Here is a 21796-nt window from a genome sequence, read left to right as displayed (position 1 = left end):
GAATGTTTGCAGGGTTCTTTTTCCCAATGGCAGATTTCAGCTCAACCCAAAGATTTTCAGTGGGATTGGGGTCAGGACTCATTGCTGGCCATTTTAAAACAGTCCATTTTTTCTTTTTCAACCATTCCTGTGTACTTTTGGATGTGTGGTTTTGGTCATTGTCTTGCTGGAGGACAGATGATTTTCGACTCAAACCAAGTTTTCTTACAGGACATTTCGCTCTAAAATCTTTTGATAATTCTCTGATTTCATGATTCCTGTGATACAGTCAAGGCCTCGAGTGCCAGACGTAGCAAAGCAACCCCACAGCATTATGGATCATCCAAAACGCTTAACTGTTGGTAAGGTGTTCTTTTCCTTATAAGCTTCATTGCGCCATCTGTAAACAAACTGTTTTTTACAATGCCATAAAGCTCTATTTTTGTTTCATCTGTCCACAGAACATTTTCCCAGAAGGATTGTGGTTTGTCAAGGTCCGCTTTGACAAAGATCATTCGTTCCTTTTTATGTCTTTTCTTCAGCAATGGTTTCTTCCTTGGCCTTCGCCCATAAAGCTCTGCTTGGTTTAGTGTGTGACATATGGTACTTGTTGAAACCATGACCCTAGACTGTTGCAGGTTGGACTTCAGGTCTTTGGATGTTTGATGTGGTGTTTTTTCCACCATTTGCACAGGCGAGTCAAAATGTGTCTCCATTTTAAATTTATGTAAAGGGTGCCAATACCAGTGACACAGCAAGGTTTAAGTTTTTCTATTTTTCCCTCCAATTGTTTTTTGTTTTAAATTATTGTTTATCATTTGCTCTTTTGTATTTAACACGAGTTCTCTATACAAAAAACTTTCACTTGATTCATTTTTTTCAGGAGATAATCCACATTATGTACTTAAACTTCATCGGTGCCAATAACGATGACCAGGACTATATATATAAACAGGGTGAAAAAATATATATGCATATAAATCCCAATCTAGAATACCAGAAAACACTATCTAGAGCACGTGTGCAAACATTAACCCAATGACACCTAAGCTATCAGAACAAAACATTATCCGATTAATATTAAGTAAAAGGATATCCTTAAGTAGAGAACCACAGGTATGTACGTATCTCGAATTACGTTTCGCTTGTTGCTTCATCAGAGGGTACGTACATCTCTATGGTTCTGCGCACTGACAGAACGACACCCAGAAGTGTGAACACATTGAGCAGTGGACATTAAGAGGAAAGCAGAACAGACCAACCTCCATCAATAATGACATTATGTTTCAAGGAATGCGGGCATTAAAACGAGCAGAAGAAAGGGACTGCATAGTACAAGAACAGCCCACTGTGAGGACCCCAGTGAGGACTTTCCATTTCAGACTCCCCTATGCATGTTGGTAGTTTTAAATGAAACGTCATCAAAAGTGAAAAAAAGAAAGAAAGACAAAAATCAAAGTTGAGCTAGCAAGGAAATGGTTAGGGGATTTTAAACAAATGGCAAAAAAAATGCTTTGTTTTTAAAGATCTTTACTTAGAGAAACAGTTTAAGGTATCAGACAACCCCTTTAAGGATTGTGTATTATCAAGTTGAGGTGCTTATTACACCTACACCATTCCACCGCTATTGCACATCAAGTCTACCACAATTTTCATCTTTCTTTTTTTCTGTAGAAGAACAAAATCAAACTAAATTGAAAGTGTTGTTTGTGATTCACCACTGGAGTCGTCAAGGCAGTTGATGTTAAAATCACTATAATTGATTGCGTATAATGGATAGTGGACGGGTCTGCGTCAAACATAATAATTGACAGGCTCGGGTCAGGTGAAGCAATCCGTCAGGCTTAGTGTTTGAGCAAGCGCTAATCCTAAAATCCTCGATTGAGGAATGCTTACCATTGGCATGTTTTGCCCTCAAACATGTTTATCTTGTCATCTAATCCTCTTCTTGAATAGATCTGTATTACATGCTGCATCATCTCCTATTATTTCAGCTTCCCTGTTGCTGCTCTGTACATCAGACAATGTTCTTTTCTCTGACAGGGGTTTAGTTTTTCTTAGAATTTTTATATGCCTTTATTAGCAAGAATTTGCAGTTTAGGATAATGGTGTCATTAATTGTGGTACGGCTGTGCACATCAATGCTGCAGGAGCCATATGTAGACGCATGTAGATGAAGAGGAGCCCACATGCTGTGGCCGATGTCCACACGATTTTGTAAGGAAAACTGAGGTAATGCTTTTAAAATGGGGCGGCCTGGGCCACCACATGTGACCGAGGCTGCAAGGAAACCAAGCCTAACTGGGCCTGGGCTCAATTTGTATGGGTTTGTTGATGATGGCTGTGGTGTGCCGCAATTAGCCACAGACCATATGACCTCTATGGGCCTATGAGTTGGGGGGGTCCGGTACCAGCGCTCGCACTGGTATAGTTGAAAGCAGCGATGGAGCAAGTAGCCATCTGCTCCCTCCTCAATCATTCTCCCTCTGCATCTGAGCTCTGATGCCTCTGCGCAGCGGGCGCAATACTGTTACTGCATCGCGCTCACTGTGCCAAGCAGTGCAGATCTTCAGAACACACAATACGGAGACTGGAGCAGCGGGGGAACATGTGAGCATATTTTTTTTATCAATGAGTACATTGTAGGGGTCATTATAGTGTTTAAAGGGCTATATGGGGCTCAGTATACTATATGGAGGGCTATATGGGGGCGATTTTACTGTTTGGAGGGCTATATGGTGGGCCATTATAATGTTTGGAAGGCTATATGGGGGGCATTATACTGTTTGGAGGACTGTGTAGGGGGCCCTTATAATGTTTGGAGGGCTTTTTGGGGGTCATTATACTATATGTGAGCAATTATACAGTGTGGAGGTCTTTGTGGAGTCCATCATACTGTGTGGAGGGTTGTGTGGGGGCCATTATACTGTTTGGAGGGCTAATGGGGCCATTATACAGTATCGAGGGTTGTGTTGGGCACTTCATACTGTATGAAGGGCTGTGTGGGGGCCATCATATTGTGCGGAGGGCTATGTGGGGGCATCCTACCATGATGGCTGTCACCATACTTTGTGCAGGTGGGAGGGAAACAGTGAGGTCATCATCATAGGCAGATTATAATGAGGGCAAGCTCATACTGTGTGTAGAAGGCTATGTGGGGACTAGTGTTAAGCGAGTATGTTCTATTAACCCTTTCGCCGAGTATGCTCGAGCCGAGCTCCGAGTATTTACAGCTGCTCGGTGATATGGTTGAATCGCTCCCGTGTGCATGATTTGCGACTGTTTGACAGCTTTATTACATGTGAGGAATGTCTATTTCTTACACATTCCTCACATGTAATAAAACTGACAAACAGTTGCAAATCATGCACACGGGAGCGATTCAACCATATCACCGAGCAGCTGTAAATACTCGAAGCTCGCCCCGAGCATTCTCGGACAGAACATACTCGCTCAACCCTAGTGTGGACTCATACTGTATGTAGAGAGGCTATGTGAGGGCTCATACTGTATATAGGAGGCTTTGTGAGGGTTCATACTTTATATAGGAGCTTATGTGAGGGCTCATGTTGTACAGTTGAAACCAGACGTTTACATACACTATATAAAAAGACACATATGCATGTTTTTCTCAATATCTGACATGAAATCAGAATAAGCCTTTCCTGTTTTAGGTCAATTGGGATTACTGTAATTTTTAATATTTGCCAAATGCCAGAATAATGAGAGAGAGAAAATGTTTTAAGGCATTTTATTACTTACTGCAAATGTTAATGTTGATGATTATAGCTTACAGCCAATGAAAACACAAGTCATTATCTCATTAAATTAGAATACTTTATAACAACAGCTTGAAAACTGTTTTTAAATTCCGAAATGTTGACGCACTGAAATGTATGTTCAGTAAATGCACTCAATACTTGGTCGGGGCTCCTTTTACATCAATTACTGCATCACTGCGGTGTGGCATGGAGGCGATCAGCCTGTGGCACTGCTGAGGTGTTATGGAAGCCCAGGTTGCTTTGATAGCAGCCTTCAGCTCGTCTGCATTATTGGATCTGGCGTCTCTCATCTTCCTCTTGACAATACTCCATGGATTCTCTATGGGGTTAAGGTCAGGCGAGTTTGGTGGCCAATCAAGCACAGTGATACTGTTGTTTTTAAACCAGGTATTGGTACTTTTGGCAGTGTGGACAGGTGCCAAGTCCTGCTGGAGAATGAAATTTCCATCTCCAAAAAGCTTGTCGGCAGAGGGAAGCATGAAGTGCTCTAAAATTTCCTGGTAGACGGCTGCGCTGACTTTGGTCTTGATAAAACAGAGTGGACCTACACCAGCAGATGACATGGCTCCCCAAACCATCACTGATGGTGGAAACTTCACAGTAGACCTGAAATAAATTAACTTTTTGATGATATTCTAATTTTGTGAGATGCATCTGTGAGTGTGTGCACTCTTGGCATTCTCTTGATGAGCTTCAAGCGGTAGTCGCCGGAAATGGTCTTCCAACAATCTTGAAGGAGTTCCCAGAGATGCTTAGCACTTGTTGGCCCTTTTGCCTTCACTCTGCGGTCCAGCTCACCCCAAACCATCTCGATTGGGTTCAGGTCTGGTGACTGTGGAGGCCAGGTCATCTGGCGTAGCACCCCATCACTCTCCTTCTTGGTCAAATAGCCCTTACACAGCCTGGAGGTGTGTTTGGGGTCATTGTCCTGTTGAAAAATAAATGATGGTCCAACTAAACGCAAACCGGATGGAATAGCATGCCGCTGCAAGATGCTGTGGTAGCCATGCTGGTTCAGTATACCTTCAATTTTGAATAAATCCCCAACAGTGTCACCAGCAAAGCACCCCCACACCATCACACCTCCTCCTCCATGCTTCACGGTGGGAACCAGGCATGTAGAGTCCTTCCGTTCACCTTTTCTGCGTCGCACAAAGACACGGTGGTTGGAATCAAAGATCTCAAATTTGGACTCATCAGACCAAAGCACTGGTCTGACGTCCATTCCTTGTGTTTTTTAGCCAAAACAAGCCTCTTCTGCTTGTTGCCTGTTGTAACATACCTGGCGGCGTCCTTGCATAGTGGTCCATTTCCCACTGTGCAGGAGCGCGCACTTGATCTCCTGTCCATAATGTCTCTCTGGCTTCCCTCCATGCTGTCTGTTTGTGTCTGTTTCTGCTGCTTAAGGGCGGCGCCCGATCACTTCCTGCTTTTTGTACCTGCTGTGGGTCACACCCCTTGTGCGTCCTCAGCCTATTGCTGTCTGACACTTGGTATATAGCTCAGCAGCTCCCTTCTATCCCTGCCTGAGCATAGTGTTTTCCTTCAGTGTGTGCTTGCACTCTGAAGGTGCCAGGTCCCGTCTTTGTTTCCTTGTCTGCCTTTCCTGGAGGCTGTATTTCCAGGCCTGTCTGAACTTAGTCCTGTATGTCTCCTGCTTTGCGGTATTAGTTCCCGTGTCTGAACTAAGTCCTGTATGTCTCCTGCTTTTCGGTTTTAGTTCCCGTGTCTGAACTAAGTCCTGTATGTCTCCTGCTTTTTGTATCAGTTCCCGTGTCTGAACTGAGTCCTGTATGTCTCCTGCTTTTTGTATCAGTTCCCGTGTCTGAACTGAGTCCTGTATGTCTCCTGCTTTGCGGTATCAGCTCCCGTGTCTGAACTGTGTCCTGTATGTCTCCTGCTTTGCGGTATTAGTTCCCGTGTCTGAACTAAGTCCTGTATGTCTCCTGCTTTGCGGTATTAGTTCCCGTGTCTGAACTGAGTCCTTTCTGTGTTCTCTTGTCTGTCCTGTCTGAACACGCTCCTTGCCTGTTCGTTCCGCCTTCTAGTGGCCGATTTCCTAGACCCGCTCCTGTTTCTGGTCTGTCCTGTCTGAACACGCTCCTTGCCTGTTCGTTCCGCCTCTCTGGGGGCCGTATTCCCAGACCCGCTCCTGTATCCCGCTGCAGTGTCGGTCTCCTCCGTACACTCAGTTCCAGTCTGAACTCTCTCCTATCCTTTACCTGTTTTGCCTCTATGTCCGTTCCCTTCCTTTTTCTGCAGAGTCTGAACTCGTACCTAACTCCTGCCTGTTGTCTCTGTACTCCCGTTTGTGAGTTTGTGGTCCACTCGCTACTTCACTGCAAGTACCCTGTGGGTGTCTGGCTCTGTCTTTCCCTTCCTGTCTGTTCCGTGTGAACAGAGTCCTGTCCTGCCCTGCTTCTGCCCGCTGCTCCGGCAGTCCTGTCCTGCCCTGCTTCTGCCCGCTGCTCCGGCAGTCCTGTCCTGCCCTGCTCAGCCTTGTCTGCACTCTAGCTGTGCTTGCCTGTAACCCTCTGCCTGTATTGTTCCTGAGTCCCGGTGTGTACTGGGTCCTATCCCGCCTGTGTTCCTACCTGCTAGTGCCTCCCTGTCTGCACTCTAGCTGTGCTTGCCTTTACCCCCCTGCCTGCATACCCGCCTGCCTGCATTCCAGTCGTGCCTGCCTATACCCACCAGTCTGTGTGCCAGCCTACCACCCTGTTCCTGTATTCCCCTGTGTGGGTCAACAGCCGTGTCCGGGGTCTGTCCTGGAGTAGCACCTGGTCCCTCTGCTCGGTTCCTCCTTGGTGCACTGGCGTCGTATGCCGTCGTGCGACCCTGGTCGGATCGGGTGAATACTTAGTCACGCCCCTCCAGGCATTCACTCTCCGGCACGGTCCAGTGGAATCACTACAATCACACGCACACGCCGCTTAGCCCGGGCGTGTGCATAACACCTGTCCTTAGCAGTGGTTTCCTAGCAGCTATTTTACCATGAAGGCTGGTGACTCGGATAAACTTATCCTCAGAAGCAGAGGTGACTCTTGGTCTTCCTTTCCTGGGGCGGTCCTCATGTGAGCGAGTTTCTTTGTAGCGCTTGATGGTTTTTGCAACTGCACTTGGGGACACTTGAAAGTTTGCCCAATTTTTCTGACTGACTGACCTTAATTTCTTAAAGTAATGATGGCCACTCGTTTTTCTTTACTTAGCTGCTTTTTTCTTACCATAATACAAATTCTAACAGTCTATTCAGTAGGACTATCAGCTGTGTATCCACCAGCCCCATTTATAAGGCAAGAAATCCCACTTATTAAAGCTGACAGGGCACACCTGTGAAGTGAAAACCATTTCCGGTGACTACCACTTGAAGCTCATCAAGAGAATGCCAAGAGTGTGCAAAGCAGTATTCAAAGCAAAAGGTGGCTACTTTGAAGAACCTAGAATATAAGACATATTTTCAGTTGTTTCACACTTTTTTGTTAAGTATATAATTCCACATGTGTTAATTCATAGTTTTGATGCCTTCAGTGTGAATGTACAATTTTCATAGTCATGAAAATACAGAAAAATCTTTAAATGAGAAGGTGTGTCCAAACTTTTGGTCTGTACTGTATATATATATATATATATATACATATATATATATATATATATATACACACACAGTTATATGAAAAAGTTTGGGCACCCCTAGTAATCTTAAGCTTAATGTTTTATAAAAATTGGTGTTTTTGCAACAACTATTTCAGTTTGATATATGTAATAACTGTTGGACACAGTAGTGTTTCTGCCTTGAAATGAGGTTTATTGTACTAACAGAAAATGTGCAATCTGCATTCAAACAAAATTTGACAGGTGCATAAGTATGGGTACCCTTATCATTTTATTGTTTTAAATACTCCTACCTACTTTTTACTGACTTACTAAAGCACTTTTTTGGTTTTGTAACCACATTGAGCTTTGAACTTCATAGCCAGGTGTATGCAATCATGAGAAAAGCTACTTAAAGTGGCCACTTGCAAATTGTTCTCCTGTTTGAATCTCCTCTGAAGAGTGGCATCATGGGCTCCTCAAAACAACTGTCAAATGATCTGAAAACAAAGATTATTCAACATAGTTGTTCAGGGGAAGGATACAAAAAGCTGTCTCAGAGATTTAACCTGTCAGTTTCCACTGTGAGGAACATAGTTAGGAAATGGAAGAACACAGGGACAGTTCTTGTTAAGGCCAGAAGTGGCAGGCCAAGAAAAACCTCAGAATGGCAGAGAAGAAGAATGGTGAGATCAGTTAAGGACAATCCTCAGACCACCTCCAGAGAGCTGCAGCATCAACTTGCTGCAGATGGTGTCACTGTGCATCGGTCAACTATACAACGCACTTTGCACAAGGAGAAGCTGTATGGGAGAGTGATGCGAAAGAAGCCGTTTCTGTAAGCACGCCACAAACAGAGTCGGCTAAGGTATGCAAAAGCACATTTGGAGAAGCCAATTTCTTTTTGGAAGAAGGTCCTGTGGACTGATGAAACCAAGATTGAGTTGTTTGGTCATACAAAAAGGCGTTATGCAAGGCGGCAAAAAAACCACAGCATTCCAAGAAAAACACTTGCTACCCACAGTAAAATTTGGTGGAGGTTCCATCATGTTTTGGGGCTGTGTGGCCAATGCCAGCACCGGGAATCTTGTTAAAGTTGAGGGACGCATGGATTCCACTCAGTATCAGCAGATTCTTGACAATAATGTTCAAGAATCAGTGACAAAGTTGAAGTTACGCAGGGGATGGATCTTTCAGCAAAACAATGATCCAAAACACCGCTCCAAATCTATCCAGGCATTCATGCAGAGGAACAATTACAATGTTCTGGAATGGCCATCCCAGTCCCCAGACCTGAATATCATTGAACATCTGTGCGATCATTTGAAGAGGGCTGTCCATGCTCGGCGACCATCAAACTTAACTGAACTGGAATTGTTTTGGAAAGAGGAATGGTCAAAAATACCTTCATCCAGGATCCAGGAAATCATTAAAAGCTACAGGAAGCGACTAGAGGCTGTTATTTTTGCAAAAGGAGGATCTACTAAATATTAATGTCACTTTTCTGGTCAGGTGCCCATACTTATGCACCTGTCAAATTTTGTTTGAATGCAGATTGCACCTTTTCTGTTAGTACAATAAACCTCATTTCAAGGCAGAAACATTACTGTGTCCAACAGTTATTACATATATCAAACTGAAATAGCTGTTGCAAAAACACCAATTTTTATAAAAAATTAAGCTTAAGATTAATAGGGGTGCCCAAACTTTTTCATATAACTGTAAAAGAAAAAAAAGGGAAAAATATGCCAATAAATACATATATTTGTCAGAACAAAAATAAACAAAGTACATATATTTGGTATTGCTGCGTTTGGAACAACCCAACCTATAAAATTGTCACACCAGTTAACCACATCCGTCAACACCATAAAACAAAAATTAAAAATGTGGCAAAAAACTATTCTTTTTCATCGTACCGCCGAAAAAAGCATGCCTGCGCTCTGCAGTGTCTATGAAGGATGGCATGCTGGATGGCCGCGCTCAGCTGCCATCCAGCCTGTCATCTCAATGCCATCCCAGCGTGGGAGAATTCTCCTGCTCAAGCGCTGAGGGCAGGAGAATTTTCCCACGCTGTCAGTGACGTGCATGAGGTGAGCCGAGTTCATTAGACATGACCTCGGCTCATCTGGATGCCGTCACAGCGAGACACTGAGGAGCGCAAGCATGCCTGCGCTTCTCAGTGTCTGTGGCATGGCAAGCTGGATGGCAGCTTTCGGCTGCGATCCAGCCTGTCTTGACAATGTAGCAGAGCTGAAGCTGTTGTGGGAACCATGGAAAGGTAAGGATGAGGTTGCTTTATTATTCTACTTTTATTGCAGGAGATCTTTGGCTTCAGCTGGAATGGGCGTGATGGTAAGTATGGTTTAATTTAGAACATTAAAAAATTGTGTGTTTATTTCAATTAAAGGACTTTATTCTGGGTGTTGTGTTTTTTTAAATACTTTACTAGAAATTCATGGCGGTCATGTCTAATATTGGCGTGACCCCATGAATTTTGGGCTTAGGGCCAGCTGATAATGCCAAGCTGGCCCGAACCCCTTTATTACCCAGTGAGCCACCGCACCAGTGCCCTGGATGAGTTGGGTACAGCGCCAGAAGATGGCGCTTCTATGAACGCGCCATTTTCTGGGGTGGCTGCGGACTGCAATTTTCTGGGGGGGGGGGGGGCATAAAGCCTGGGACTCCTTGCGCTGCGGATTCCAGCCCCCAACTGCCTAGTTGTACCTGGCTGGACACAAAAATAAGGCGAAGCCCCACTTATTTTTTTTCTTAAATTATTTCATGAAATAATTAAAAAAAAAAAGGGCTTCCCTATATTGTTGTGTCCGGCCAGGTACAAATAGGCAGCTGGTGGTTTGGGGCAGCCCGTTCCTGCCTGCTGTACCTGGCTGGACACAAAAATAGGGCGACTCTCGGTCTTCCTTTCCTGGGGCGGTCCTCATGTGAGCCAGTTTCTTTGTAACGCTTGATGGTTTTTGCAACTGCACTTGGGGACACATTCAAAGTTTGCCCAATTTTTCGGATTGACTGACCTTCATTTCTTAAAGTAATGATGGCCACTCGTTTTTCTTTACTTAGCTGCTTTTTTCTTGCCATAATACAAATTCTAGCAGTCTATTCAGTAGGACTATCAGCTGTGTATCCACCTGACTTCTGCACAACACAACTGATGGTGCTAACCCCATTTATAAGGCAAGAAATCCCACTTAATAAACCTGACAGGGCACACCTGTGAAGTGAAAACCATTTCCGGTGACTACCTCTTGAAGCTTATCAAGAGAATGCCAAGAGTGTGCAAAGCAGTCATCAAAGCAAAAGGTGGCTACTTTGAAGAACCTAGAATATAAGACATATTATCAGTTGTTTCACACTTTTTTGTTAAGTATATAATTCCACATGTGTTAATTCATAGTTTTGATGCCTTCAGTGTGAAAGTACAATTTTCAAAGTCATGAAAATACAGAAAAATCTTTAAATGAGAAGGTGTGTCCAAACTTTTGGTCTGTACTGTATATATATATATATATATATATATATATATATATATATATATATATACTGGCAGTGTGCTGGAGGGGAGATATGTTTCACTGAGGGTATTAGAATCAGTGATGCGTAAACCTGGAAGTCTTCTGCATGTTATGTGCTGAGAGGGTTAATCAGCCATTTTTAATGAGACAGTTTTTTTGTGAATGACTTTAGAGCAGATGGGAGGTTGTTCACCACATCTCCATCCCTGGGTATGTTCTGGAGTTTAAATACTCGAGTTGAAGCTTGCCCTATGTAAACAGCCGGGCTTAGTCGTGCCTGACTTTACTAAGAAGTTCGTGGTTCAGACGGACGCCTCCAAGGTCTGTTTGGGAGCTGTGTTGTCCCAGAAAATAGATGTGGACGAACATCCAGTCCTATTTCTGAGTAAGAAACTCTCCTCCTATGAAAACAAGTATGCCATTGTAGAGAAGGAGTGCTTGGCCATCAAATGGGTAGACTGAGGTCATGAGTTGTTTGATTTGCAGGATCTTGCTCAACTCCCTCATCACCTTTGAGATAAACTGAGTCCCTTGGTCCTTTAGAATCTCTTTAGGCAACCCCGTCCTGGAAAAGATATGGACCAACTCCCGGGCTATACACTTGGAGGAGTTTCGTAGTGGCATGGCCTCCGGATACTGTGTAGCATATTCCAGTACCACCAGGATGTACTTATGTCCTCTGGCGGACTTGACCAGGGGTACCACTAGATCCATGGCGATGCGCTTGAACGGGATCTCAATGAGAGATAAAGGCACAAAAGGACTACGGAAGTGAGCCATCGGGGAGGTCAGCTGACAGGTGGGACACGACCTACAATAATCCACTATCTGACACCCGGGCCAGTAGAACCTCTGGAGAATCCTTTCCTGGCTTTTTTCTAACCCCAGATGACCACACAAGACGTGCATGGGATATATCTAACACCCTGCGTCTCTACGGCCCTGGCACTAGTACCTGCTCGATTACCTCCCCTCTTTTGGGTGTCCGCCCCCTTTTGGGAACCCCAATATGGATACGCTACGACCCTGGGCTTTCCCAAGGAACTCTCCACCGCCTGTTACCTTTCCACCAACCCCACCAGGTCATCGGCATTACGGGTATCTCCCTGGGCAACCCAGGCTTACACCGACCTAGGAAGGTAGTGGATAAACCTGTCCATGAGAACCCTTTCCACAATCTGTGCTGGGGAGGAAGATTCAGGTTGCAACCACTTTTGAATCAGGTGTAGGAGGTCGAACATTTGGGTCTGGGGAGGTTTGTCACTGCTATAGGCCCAGTGGTGCACTCATTGAGCCTTGACAGTCAGTCACTCCCAAGCGCGCCAAAATCTCCGTATTCAACTCGGCTTACTCCTTTGTGTCTTGCAAGGCCAGGTCATAATAGGCCTTCTGCGGCTCCCCTGTTAAATATGGTGGCAGCACCTTCGCCCACTGCTCCGGAGGCAATTTCTCCCGTTCCGCCACCCTTTCAAACATAGTCAGGAACGCCTCGACGTTATCACCTGGGATTATCTTTGTAACGCTCTCCTTACCGTCTTTCTGACTTGAGAGTCATCACCTTGACTTGTCGGAGCCGTCGCTGTCCCACGGATCACCTCTGCCAGTAACTCGATCTGCTGCTGCTGTTGACGATGCTGATCCTTTTGCTGCTACTTCTGGAGCTGGATCTGCTGCATGAGCAGCTTATTGCTCTCTTGTTGCGCCATTTGTTGCTGCTGCAATAATTGCTGGTGCTGCTGGTGTCTCAGGAGATTAGAAAGAAAATTATAGACAAGCATGTTAAATGTAAAGGTTAGAAGACCATCTCCAAGCAGCTTGATGTTCCCGTGACTACAGTTGCACATATTATTCGGAATTTAAGATCCACGGGATGTAGCCAACCTCCCTGGACGTGGCCGCAAGAGGAAAATTGATGACAAATCAAAGAGACGGATAATACGAATGGTAATATAACAGCCCAGGATAACTTTTAAAGAGATTAAAGGTGAACTTCAAGCTCAAAGAACATCAGTGTCAGATCCCACCATCCGTCGTTGTTTGATCCAAAGTGGACTTCATGGGAGACGTGTTAAAGAATAATAAATGTGGCTGGGCTTATGTCACATGGATTACTGATATAATTTTCTTTAATATTACAGTATTGGAGATAATATTTTTGTAATTATGTTTCTAAACTAAATATAAGTATTTGGACAACCATAAATCAAATCCACATATTCTTGTGAAACTGCTTCCAAAACAAAGGACATTAAAGAGGATCTCTGCTTTGGACAATCCCTACTTTTTAATTAAAAAGGTCCCTTGACATTAAGTTTTGCTATGCTGTGATCCCCATCATTCAGCTGTAATTTATGGGGAGATGTGCAGTAAGCATTGGTTAAATTATACTGCACAGTTATCATGAACAAGTGTCCCTTGGAATGCTCATTTCCCAATAATCGTGTAATCTAAACAGTCTGCCAATCACTATATGAACAAGCAAAACTCTAATTCCTCATGTAAAATGATCATTTGGATTGTACTCAAGTTCGTTGTATTTTATAGTATATTGTCCTGTGTAAAGAGGACCTGTGCTGGCGAGAACAATGGCAGCCTATGCAGCACAGAACGATCCATTAGATTGTTCTGTAGACATCTGAAGCCATGTCCGCTCGTGTAAACAAGCAATTAAACATCTGCCAATCAGCAAACAATTAGCTGATCGACGGTCATTTAGTTCCACAAGTTGCCTAATGTAAAAGAACCTTAAGCATTACACATGTCCATTCAGATATTTGGGTTGACTGCGTATTGCAGTTGGGGCCGTTTCTAACTATTCTGCTGCCTAAGGCGAAAATTGAAACCCCTTCCTGCAGTGCAATTTAAACCTACCGTGATCAAATCTAATTTTGTCATTGTTTTTTGTGTTTGCTTTTACTGCATTATTATTATTATTTAATAATATAGCACCATTGATTCCATGGTGCTGTACATAAGAAGAGCATTCATTCATTCATTTATTTATTTATTAATTTTTCCTTTTAGAGGACTTGAACCTGTGATCCTCTGATTGCTTATACTATATTCTGCAATACTAGAGTATATAGAACAAGTCAATATCTCCTAGGAAGGAGTATATCACTAGAACCACAAACCGAACATGAATATAGCACCATAACCACCATCAGTACAAGAAAACATCATCTGAACCATCATCAGTACATGAATACATAAACAGATAACCATCAGTACATGAATGCATCACCAAAACCACCATCAGTACATGAACACATAACCTGCACCAAGCTTCAAACGGTGATCAATTTCAATGTCAGGTCATCCCCCACAATATACATTAATATGAATGAACCTACAACAACTCTTAGTATGTCCTTAACAATGGTAAGTAGATACTAGCTAGGAATTATTGTTAACAGTCATAATCAGACTTCGGACCATACAGGAAGCGCAGTATTGATTAAATGCTGACAGTATCACAAAAATAATATTTGCATCAAAGTACCTTTCCTTCTCTGATTGGAGTTGTTCTCATCTCTTTAGTTTCTATTTGTTCCAGACACCATGATGACTTTGGACATCCACTGCTCATCTCTGAAGACTGATATTTTCTCCGGTTTTCTGCTGCACATACCAACATAATGGAAATAAAGATAATAGTGTCATTACAATGCAACTGCATTAAAATATTTGCCTCTAAGCTGTGCCCCTGAATAATTATTGCCCCTCACTGTGCTCTCTGCATAAAATTGTGACCTTCACACTGTTCTTCAGTCTGTTCTTATTAGCTGCAAGACACCAAGATCCCTAATGAGCTATAACCGCCACTACCTCTGCCCTTATGCTTTCTTATAATAGTAATAACCCTGTGCCTCCCTTTAATGACAATGATCCCCCATTATAAAACACTAGGGAGAAAGTAGCGCAAAGAGGGTCTTATCCGACAACCCCAAAAATATTTATGTAAGATTATGCTAACCTTATCTATGATATTATGCGTTTTAAGTAGATGTTCAGCTGCTGCGGATCCACTTGTTTATTAAATACCAATGAGAATGAAGACCTGGAGAAGTTTGTGGATACCCCCGCATTGCCAATTATTATTAAAGACGTCGATTCACAGGATATTATTCAACGCGTTTTAAAGTGTCAAAGTTCTTCTTCTTCAGGAAACAACCACACATAATTATAACATACAAAGCAGTTTTTAAAGGCTTGAATTTCAAATAAGGGCGCCAAACCAACACATGACAATGTGTCTTGTGTCAAAGTTCACTGGACTGGCACATAATTAAATCGGTTAGTAATAGTGAAAATAAATGCATTAAAATACATATATAAAAAATATACAAGAAATCATGTTATAAACAAATATGTTGGCCACCACAGCACTTATACACAGTATGGTTTCCTCCACTGCCCCCTTATGTTCTATATAATGTCTCATAGATCATTATATACAGTATGATGAACCATCGCCTCCCTATACACAGCTTGATGCTCCATAACCTTCTATATACTGTGTGATGACCCATAGCTCGCCTTTGCACAGAATCCTGATCCTGAACAGAGGAGGCCCCACTGGTATCTCAAAAGCCAGTAGGGATATATAAATGTTTTCTAAACTCGAAAATCACTTAAACGCAAACTTGGACTTTGCTGTTATAATATAACATCTCTCACTTTTTTTAGAAAGTTTTTTTTTAGTAGATAAGGCTTGATTGCATATATTTACTTCCATTTAGCCGCTAAAATTTTAGTCAGGCCTGTTAATGAGGCTTAGGTCGCATTCATGCAATGGGTTTGAGGTTAGGGTTTTGTGCGGACAAATTGTTCCACATCCACATTTGCCTTGGTTGTTTCCACTTAACCTGAGATACTTTGTCCAAACTTTTGTAAGTGGCACTGGACCATTATTGCTTTCCCACCAAAGTCCACCATATGACAGTCCACATTAAAACAATGGCATAAGTATTGGTTCTCCTTAAAAAGACCAGGTGAGATTGTTACCTTACAGAAGAAATATATGCATATTAGCTCTTCTCCTTAGTGTTGTATGGAGACATATTTTTAAAATGGAAAAATTATTCCTGGAAAACCCCTTTAATTACTTCATTCAGTCAATCCATCAATTTACTATCAATGCTGCGATCAGTCTGTCCATCAGGCCAATACATAGCAGGTAATCAAAAATATTTCCCTTCTCTTTTTCTTTAAATTATGATGTAGATTTTTATTTTGGCGACAAAAATAGCTACCGCTTTGTGTTTTTTTCTTATGAGCCAAAGATGCCCAAATTATGATTTTTTATTAACCTAGTAGTATATGTAGATTTTTACAATTTCATAAATTGCTTCTTGTTTATGCCTATGCAAAGTAATGTGGTTTGTGCTTTGTCACCTATTGATTTGTTGTATCATTTGGTATTTATTTCTATGTTATTTTGTAAGTGAAAATGTGTAATCCCCGGATGTAATAACAGCAGAAACATTATTCTTGCACTCCTTTCTAATAGGTAGAATAGCTGCGGGTGACCCTGCATCAGTGTGTATGTGCATGTGTGTGTGTGTATGGGTGCATTTCTGAGTGGGTATGTGCATTTCTGTGTGTGTGTGTATGTATATGCGCGTGTCCGTCTGTGTGCCCATGTGTGTGTTCATATCTGTGTGTGTGCACATGTGTGTTTGTGCATGTCTGTGTGTGTATGTGCATGTGTGTATGTATATACACATGTCCAGGTGTGTGTGCGCATATGTGCGTGTGTATGTGCATGTCTGTGTGTGTATATGCATGTCTGTGTGTATGTCCATTTCTGTGTGTGTATGTATATGCGCGTGTCCGTGTGTGTGCGCATGTCTGTGTGCATGTCTGTGTGCGCATGTGTATGTATGTGCATGTCTGTGTGTGCGCATGTGTGTGTATGTCTGTGTGCACATGTGTGTATGTGCATTTCTGTGTGTGTGTATGTATATGCGCGTGTCCGTGTGTGTGCGTGCGCGCGCGTGTGTGTATGTGCATGTCTGTGTGCGCATGTGTATGTATGTGTATGTTTGTGTGTGTATGTGCATGTCTGTGTGTGTGCATGTGTGTGTATGTCTGCGCGCGCATGTGTGTATGTCTGTATGCACATATGTATGTCTGTGTGTGTGCATGTGTGTGTATGTCTGTATGCACATGTGTATGTCTGTGTGTGCGTATGTGTGTATGTCTGTGTGTGTGTATGTGCATGTTTGTGTGTGCGCGCATGTGTGTGTATGTGTATGTCTATGTGTGTGTATGTCTGTGCGCGCATGTGTGTGTATGTCTGTATGCACATGTGTATGTATGTGTCTGTGTGTGTGTGCATGTGTGTGTATGTCTGTATGCACATGTGTATGTCTGTGTGTGCGTATGTGTGTATGTCTGTGTGTGTGTATGTGCATGTTTGTGTGTGCGCGCATGTGTGTGTATGTGTATGTCTATGTGTGTGTATGTCTGCGCGCGCATGTGTGTGTATGTCTGTATGCACATATGTATGTCTGTGTGTGTGCATGTGTGTGTATGTCTGTATGCACATGTGTATGTATGTGTCTGTGTGTGTGTGCATGTGTGTGTATGTCTGTGTGTGTGTATGTTTGTGTGCGCATGTGTGTGTATGTGCATGTTTGTGTGTGCGCGCATGTGTGTATGTGCGTGTGTATGTGCATGTCTGTGTGTGCACATGTGTGTGTATATGCATGTCTGTGTGTATGTGCATTTCTGTGTGTGTATGTATATGCGCGTGTCCGTGTGTGTGTGCGCATGTGTGTGTGCATGACTGTGTGCGCATGTGTGTGTATGTGCATGTTTGTGTGTGCGCGCATGTGTGTACCACTCAGTGTACTCACCTGTAACCTCCTCGTACTATTATATTTTTATCAGAGCAATAAAAGATTCCATAATATATACTGAAGATTCACATGAACAGTCATCTACTTTCCGTCAAAGCCCTTTATTTTATTTCTTTCTCTCTGGCTTTCATCAGCATCTTTATGATAGATCCTGCACAGAATTAACCCATTCTATGCACCGGAGAGACGCAGTTATCAAGCCATTATTTCTCTATGAAAATGCAGTTTCTATAGGAAGCTGACTGGTAACCTCATAAATGTGTGATTATTTTTCACGTTGGACACATTTAGAACAAAGGGGGATGCGAGCTGGCGTCTCAGTGTGCTGTGTGGGAGAGTCCCCACGGAATGATTAGGTGTGAGCGGTATAGAACCCTACAGCGCTGCACAGTGACTGGGAGCAGACCTGGTCACTTGTCACCTGCAGTGTCTGGATGCACCATACACACTCCTGGCGTTCCACACTGGAAGAGTTAACTGTCTCAATGGCGGCATTTTCTTTCTCCTGTAAAGCAAAAGACTAAAAAAAGAGGAGCTGGGACTGTTCCCTGACGGGCAGTAAATTGATGTGAATTGTGTCTTCATTTCCTGCAGGTGCTTTGGGAAAACGGACACGGTATCAGGAAAACGACTTGGCTCAACTTGTACTAGATGTGCAAAGGGAAGGAGATTCCTTCTTACGCAATGGACTAACGCCCGCACCAACCCCTGTAGAGAACTTGCCTAAGGTATGAAAAAGAAAAATGATCAGATGTGCTCGCATCTTGCTTAACCATTTCATCACTGCAGCGCATCCCATGCATTTAACCCTTTCCATCCGTCACTAACATGTTCACAAGCTGCTGAATGTTGCCTAAATACAATTTGTTCTTGTGTTCTCTGTATCTACGGCCCAATGTTAGATAATGGACATGCAGTTACATATATTGTTCTCATTAAAACACAGATAATCAGAAAAATGTAGATATTTTATTAATAATGAAGATAATATTCTAGTTTTACTCAAGGATGATCTAAACTGTGAATCACAAATTTTTCGGAATCTTCTGTTTGCTATCAGAAGAGACTCGTATATAGCTAATTATTTCACATCTAGAAGTATGCAGCTCTTCAAAAAAGCCTGGGGTCTGTTTTCTTTGCATTTTTCTTCAAGTGGTAAAGTGCAAGCGGTGTGAAGACATTTCACATTCAGCCGTTCATGTTTACTGCAGGATGATTCATTTTCTGCCAGATCTGATGATTCAAAAACAAGATCACCTATCTATCTATCTATCTATCTATCTATCTATCTATCTATCTATCTATCTATCTATCTATCTATCTATCTATTATCTATCTATCTATTATCTATCTATCTATCTACTGTATTATCTATCTATCTATCTATTATCTATCTATCTATTATCTATCTATCTATCTACTGTATTATCTATCTATCTAGTATCTGTCTATCTATGAATCTATCTATTATCTATCTGTGAATATATCTAAATATCTATGTATCTATCTATTATCTATCTATCTACTATATTATCTATCTATCTAGTATCTGTCTATCTATGAATCTATTATCTATCTATCTATCTATATATCTACTGTATTATCTATCTATCTAGTATCTGTCTATCTATGAATCTATCTATTATCTATCTATCTGTGAATATATCTAAATATCTATGTATCTATCTATTATCTATCTATCTACTGTATTATCTATCTATCTAGTATCTGTCTATCTATGAATCTATTATCTATCTATCTGTGAATATATCTAAATATCTATGTATCTATCTATTATCTATCTATGAATCTATTATCTATCTATCTATCTATCTATTATCTGTCTATCTATGAATCTATCTATCTGTGAATATATCTAAATATCTATGAATCTTATCTATACATCTATCTATTATCTGTCTATCTATGAATCTATCTATTATCTATCTATCTGTGAATATATCTAAATATCTATGTATCTATCTATTATCTATCTATGAATCTATTATCTATCTATCTATCTATTATCTGTCTATCTATGAATCTATCTATCTGTGAATATATCTAAATATCTATGAAACTTATCTATACATCTATCTATTATCTGTCTATCTATGAATCTATCTATCTGTGAATATATCTAAATATCTATGAATCTATCTATCTATAAATCTATCTTTCTATGTATTTATCTATCTTTGAATCTATCTGTCTATCTATCTCTATCTCTCTATGTATACCTATCTGTCTGTCTATCTATATCTATCTTTCTGTCTATCTATCTTATATAGGTTGCATGATTGCTAATGACGCTCTCACTCAGCCTTTGGTATTGCCGCACTGTCATAATGTGATTCTAAGTGAACCTTGATTTTCCATAGTCATACAGAAATTGATCTGCTAATTTTCAATAATGATAGTAAATTGGGCGACAGCTTTTACCTGTGTGCTCGATCTTCTGACTAAGGCCGGATTCACACAGCACAGACAGTGGTGCATCGACTTGCTACGTGTCTCCTGACCCAAACTCGACAGTTTCATGTATGCCTATAAGGCTGTTAAATTCAGGTCAACAGATATGCAAATGTGTTAATTTGGCCTAATTATGGGAGAATTGGGGAGCAAATAAGCACAAATAGGGTCTTATCCGACAATATGATTTATTAAAAACAGGATATGCTAACCTGATATAGTTGTATACGCAACATTTTGTGAGTGATCAGCTGCTGCAGAGCCACGGGTCACCAGAATTGGTGGATTATTCCACGCTGCTGGAGAAATGATGAGAAACCGGTATACAAGGAGCTGTAGTAATGCGGTTTTTATTATCGACGTGTTTCGTAGTATAACACACTTCTTCCTCAGGATACAACCACAAAATTTGGGCTAAGGCTAAGTACAACCAACGTTGGTGCACTTAGCCGAATGTGTACGCCAAGAAAAGTTTCTGGCTTGTTCCTTCATATTCCCATAGGAATATTCAAAGTGTACGAATGAGAGCCTCTGTAGAAATACATATACAATTGATGCATACGGTTTATTTTACAATTTATCGCTATGGTGGATGGATGCAAGGATGACTAATTATCATAAACACTCTACGGTGGCTCCAAATACAGTGCTCACTTAGCCTTAAAGGGATTTTCCACAGGATAAGTCATAACTTAGATTAGTGGGGTTCCGACTGCTGTGGACCTGCACCAATCAACAGAATGGACAAATTTTATCCCATTTAGAATTGAGCTGCGGTGCTAATGTGCAACCTGGAGTTCCTTCATTCCCTTTGTGGTTGCTGACTACGGCGCTTGGCTTTTTCCAGCAGCCCCATAGAGAATGAATGTATGTATTAAACATATGCAGATGCCACTGCCATTGGAGGGACTAAACTACGTAGAATGGGTATAGTAGAACTTATAGTAGAGATACTCACCTCTATTTTATACTGGTGGTGTCGATTATTAGGATGACTGCTAAAGCCTTTTCTTGTTAATGGATTTACCTTGTGTGACAAAGTCACTGGCGTAGAGATACAGTACAGACCAAAAGTTTGGACACACCTTCTCATTTAATGATTTTTCTGTATTTTCATGACTATGAAAATTGTACATTCACACTGAAGGCATCAAAACTATGAATTATATACTTAACAAAAAAGTGTGAAACAACTGAAAATATGTCTTATATTCTAGGTTCTTCAAAGTAGCCACCTTTTGCTTTGATGACTGCTTTGCACAATCTTGGCATTCTCTTGATGAGCTTCAAGTGGTAGTCACCGGAAATGGTCTTCACTTCACAGGTGTGCCCTGTCAGGTTTAATAAGTGGGATTTCTTGTCTTATAAATGGGGTTGGGACCATCAGTTGTTTTGTGCAGAAGTCAGGTGGATACACAGCTGATAGTCCTACTGAATAGACTGTTAGAATTTGTATTATGGCAAGAAAAAAGCAGCTAAGTAAAGAAAAACGAGTGACCATCATTACTTTAAGAAATGAAGGTCAGTCAGTGCGAAAAATTGGGAAAACTTTGAAAGTGTCCCCAAGTGCTGT

The 21796-nt window shown here is 41.7% G+C and overlaps 1 protein-coding gene and 1 long non-coding RNA gene across 2 annotated transcripts in view; one reads left to right on the top strand and one right to left on the bottom strand.

The window, feature by feature from the left end:
* Positions 1–21796, top strand: part of TTC27 (tetratricopeptide repeat domain 27) — a 552249-nt gene that overhangs the window by 206281 nt on the left and 324172 nt on the right. Inside the window, exon 8 of the mRNA XM_073672636.1 lies at positions 18346–18479. Coding sequence (XP_073528737.1) covers positions 18346–18479 — 134 coding nt within the window. The remainder of the gene's footprint in view (positions 1–18345; positions 18480–21796) is intronic.
* Positions 1–21796, bottom strand: part of LOC141257736 (uncharacterized) — an 88370-nt gene that overhangs the window by 35133 nt on the left and 31441 nt on the right. The window contains exon 2 of the long non-coding RNA XR_012318100.1: positions 14388–14506. This is a non-coding gene — a long non-coding RNA (uncharacterized lncRNA). The remainder of the gene's footprint in view (positions 1–14387; positions 14507–21796) is intronic.

The sequence above is a fragment of the Phyllobates terribilis genome, unplaced genomic scaffold (assembly GCF_046119375.1).
Source record: "Phyllobates terribilis strain yellow unplaced genomic scaffold, ASM4611937v1 Scaffold_3__8_contigs__length_932513732, whole genome shotgun sequence".
Lineage (NCBI taxonomy): Eukaryota > Metazoa > Chordata > Amphibia > Anura > Dendrobatidae > Phyllobates > Phyllobates terribilis.
This window is presented reverse-complemented; position numbering and strand designations above follow the sequence as displayed.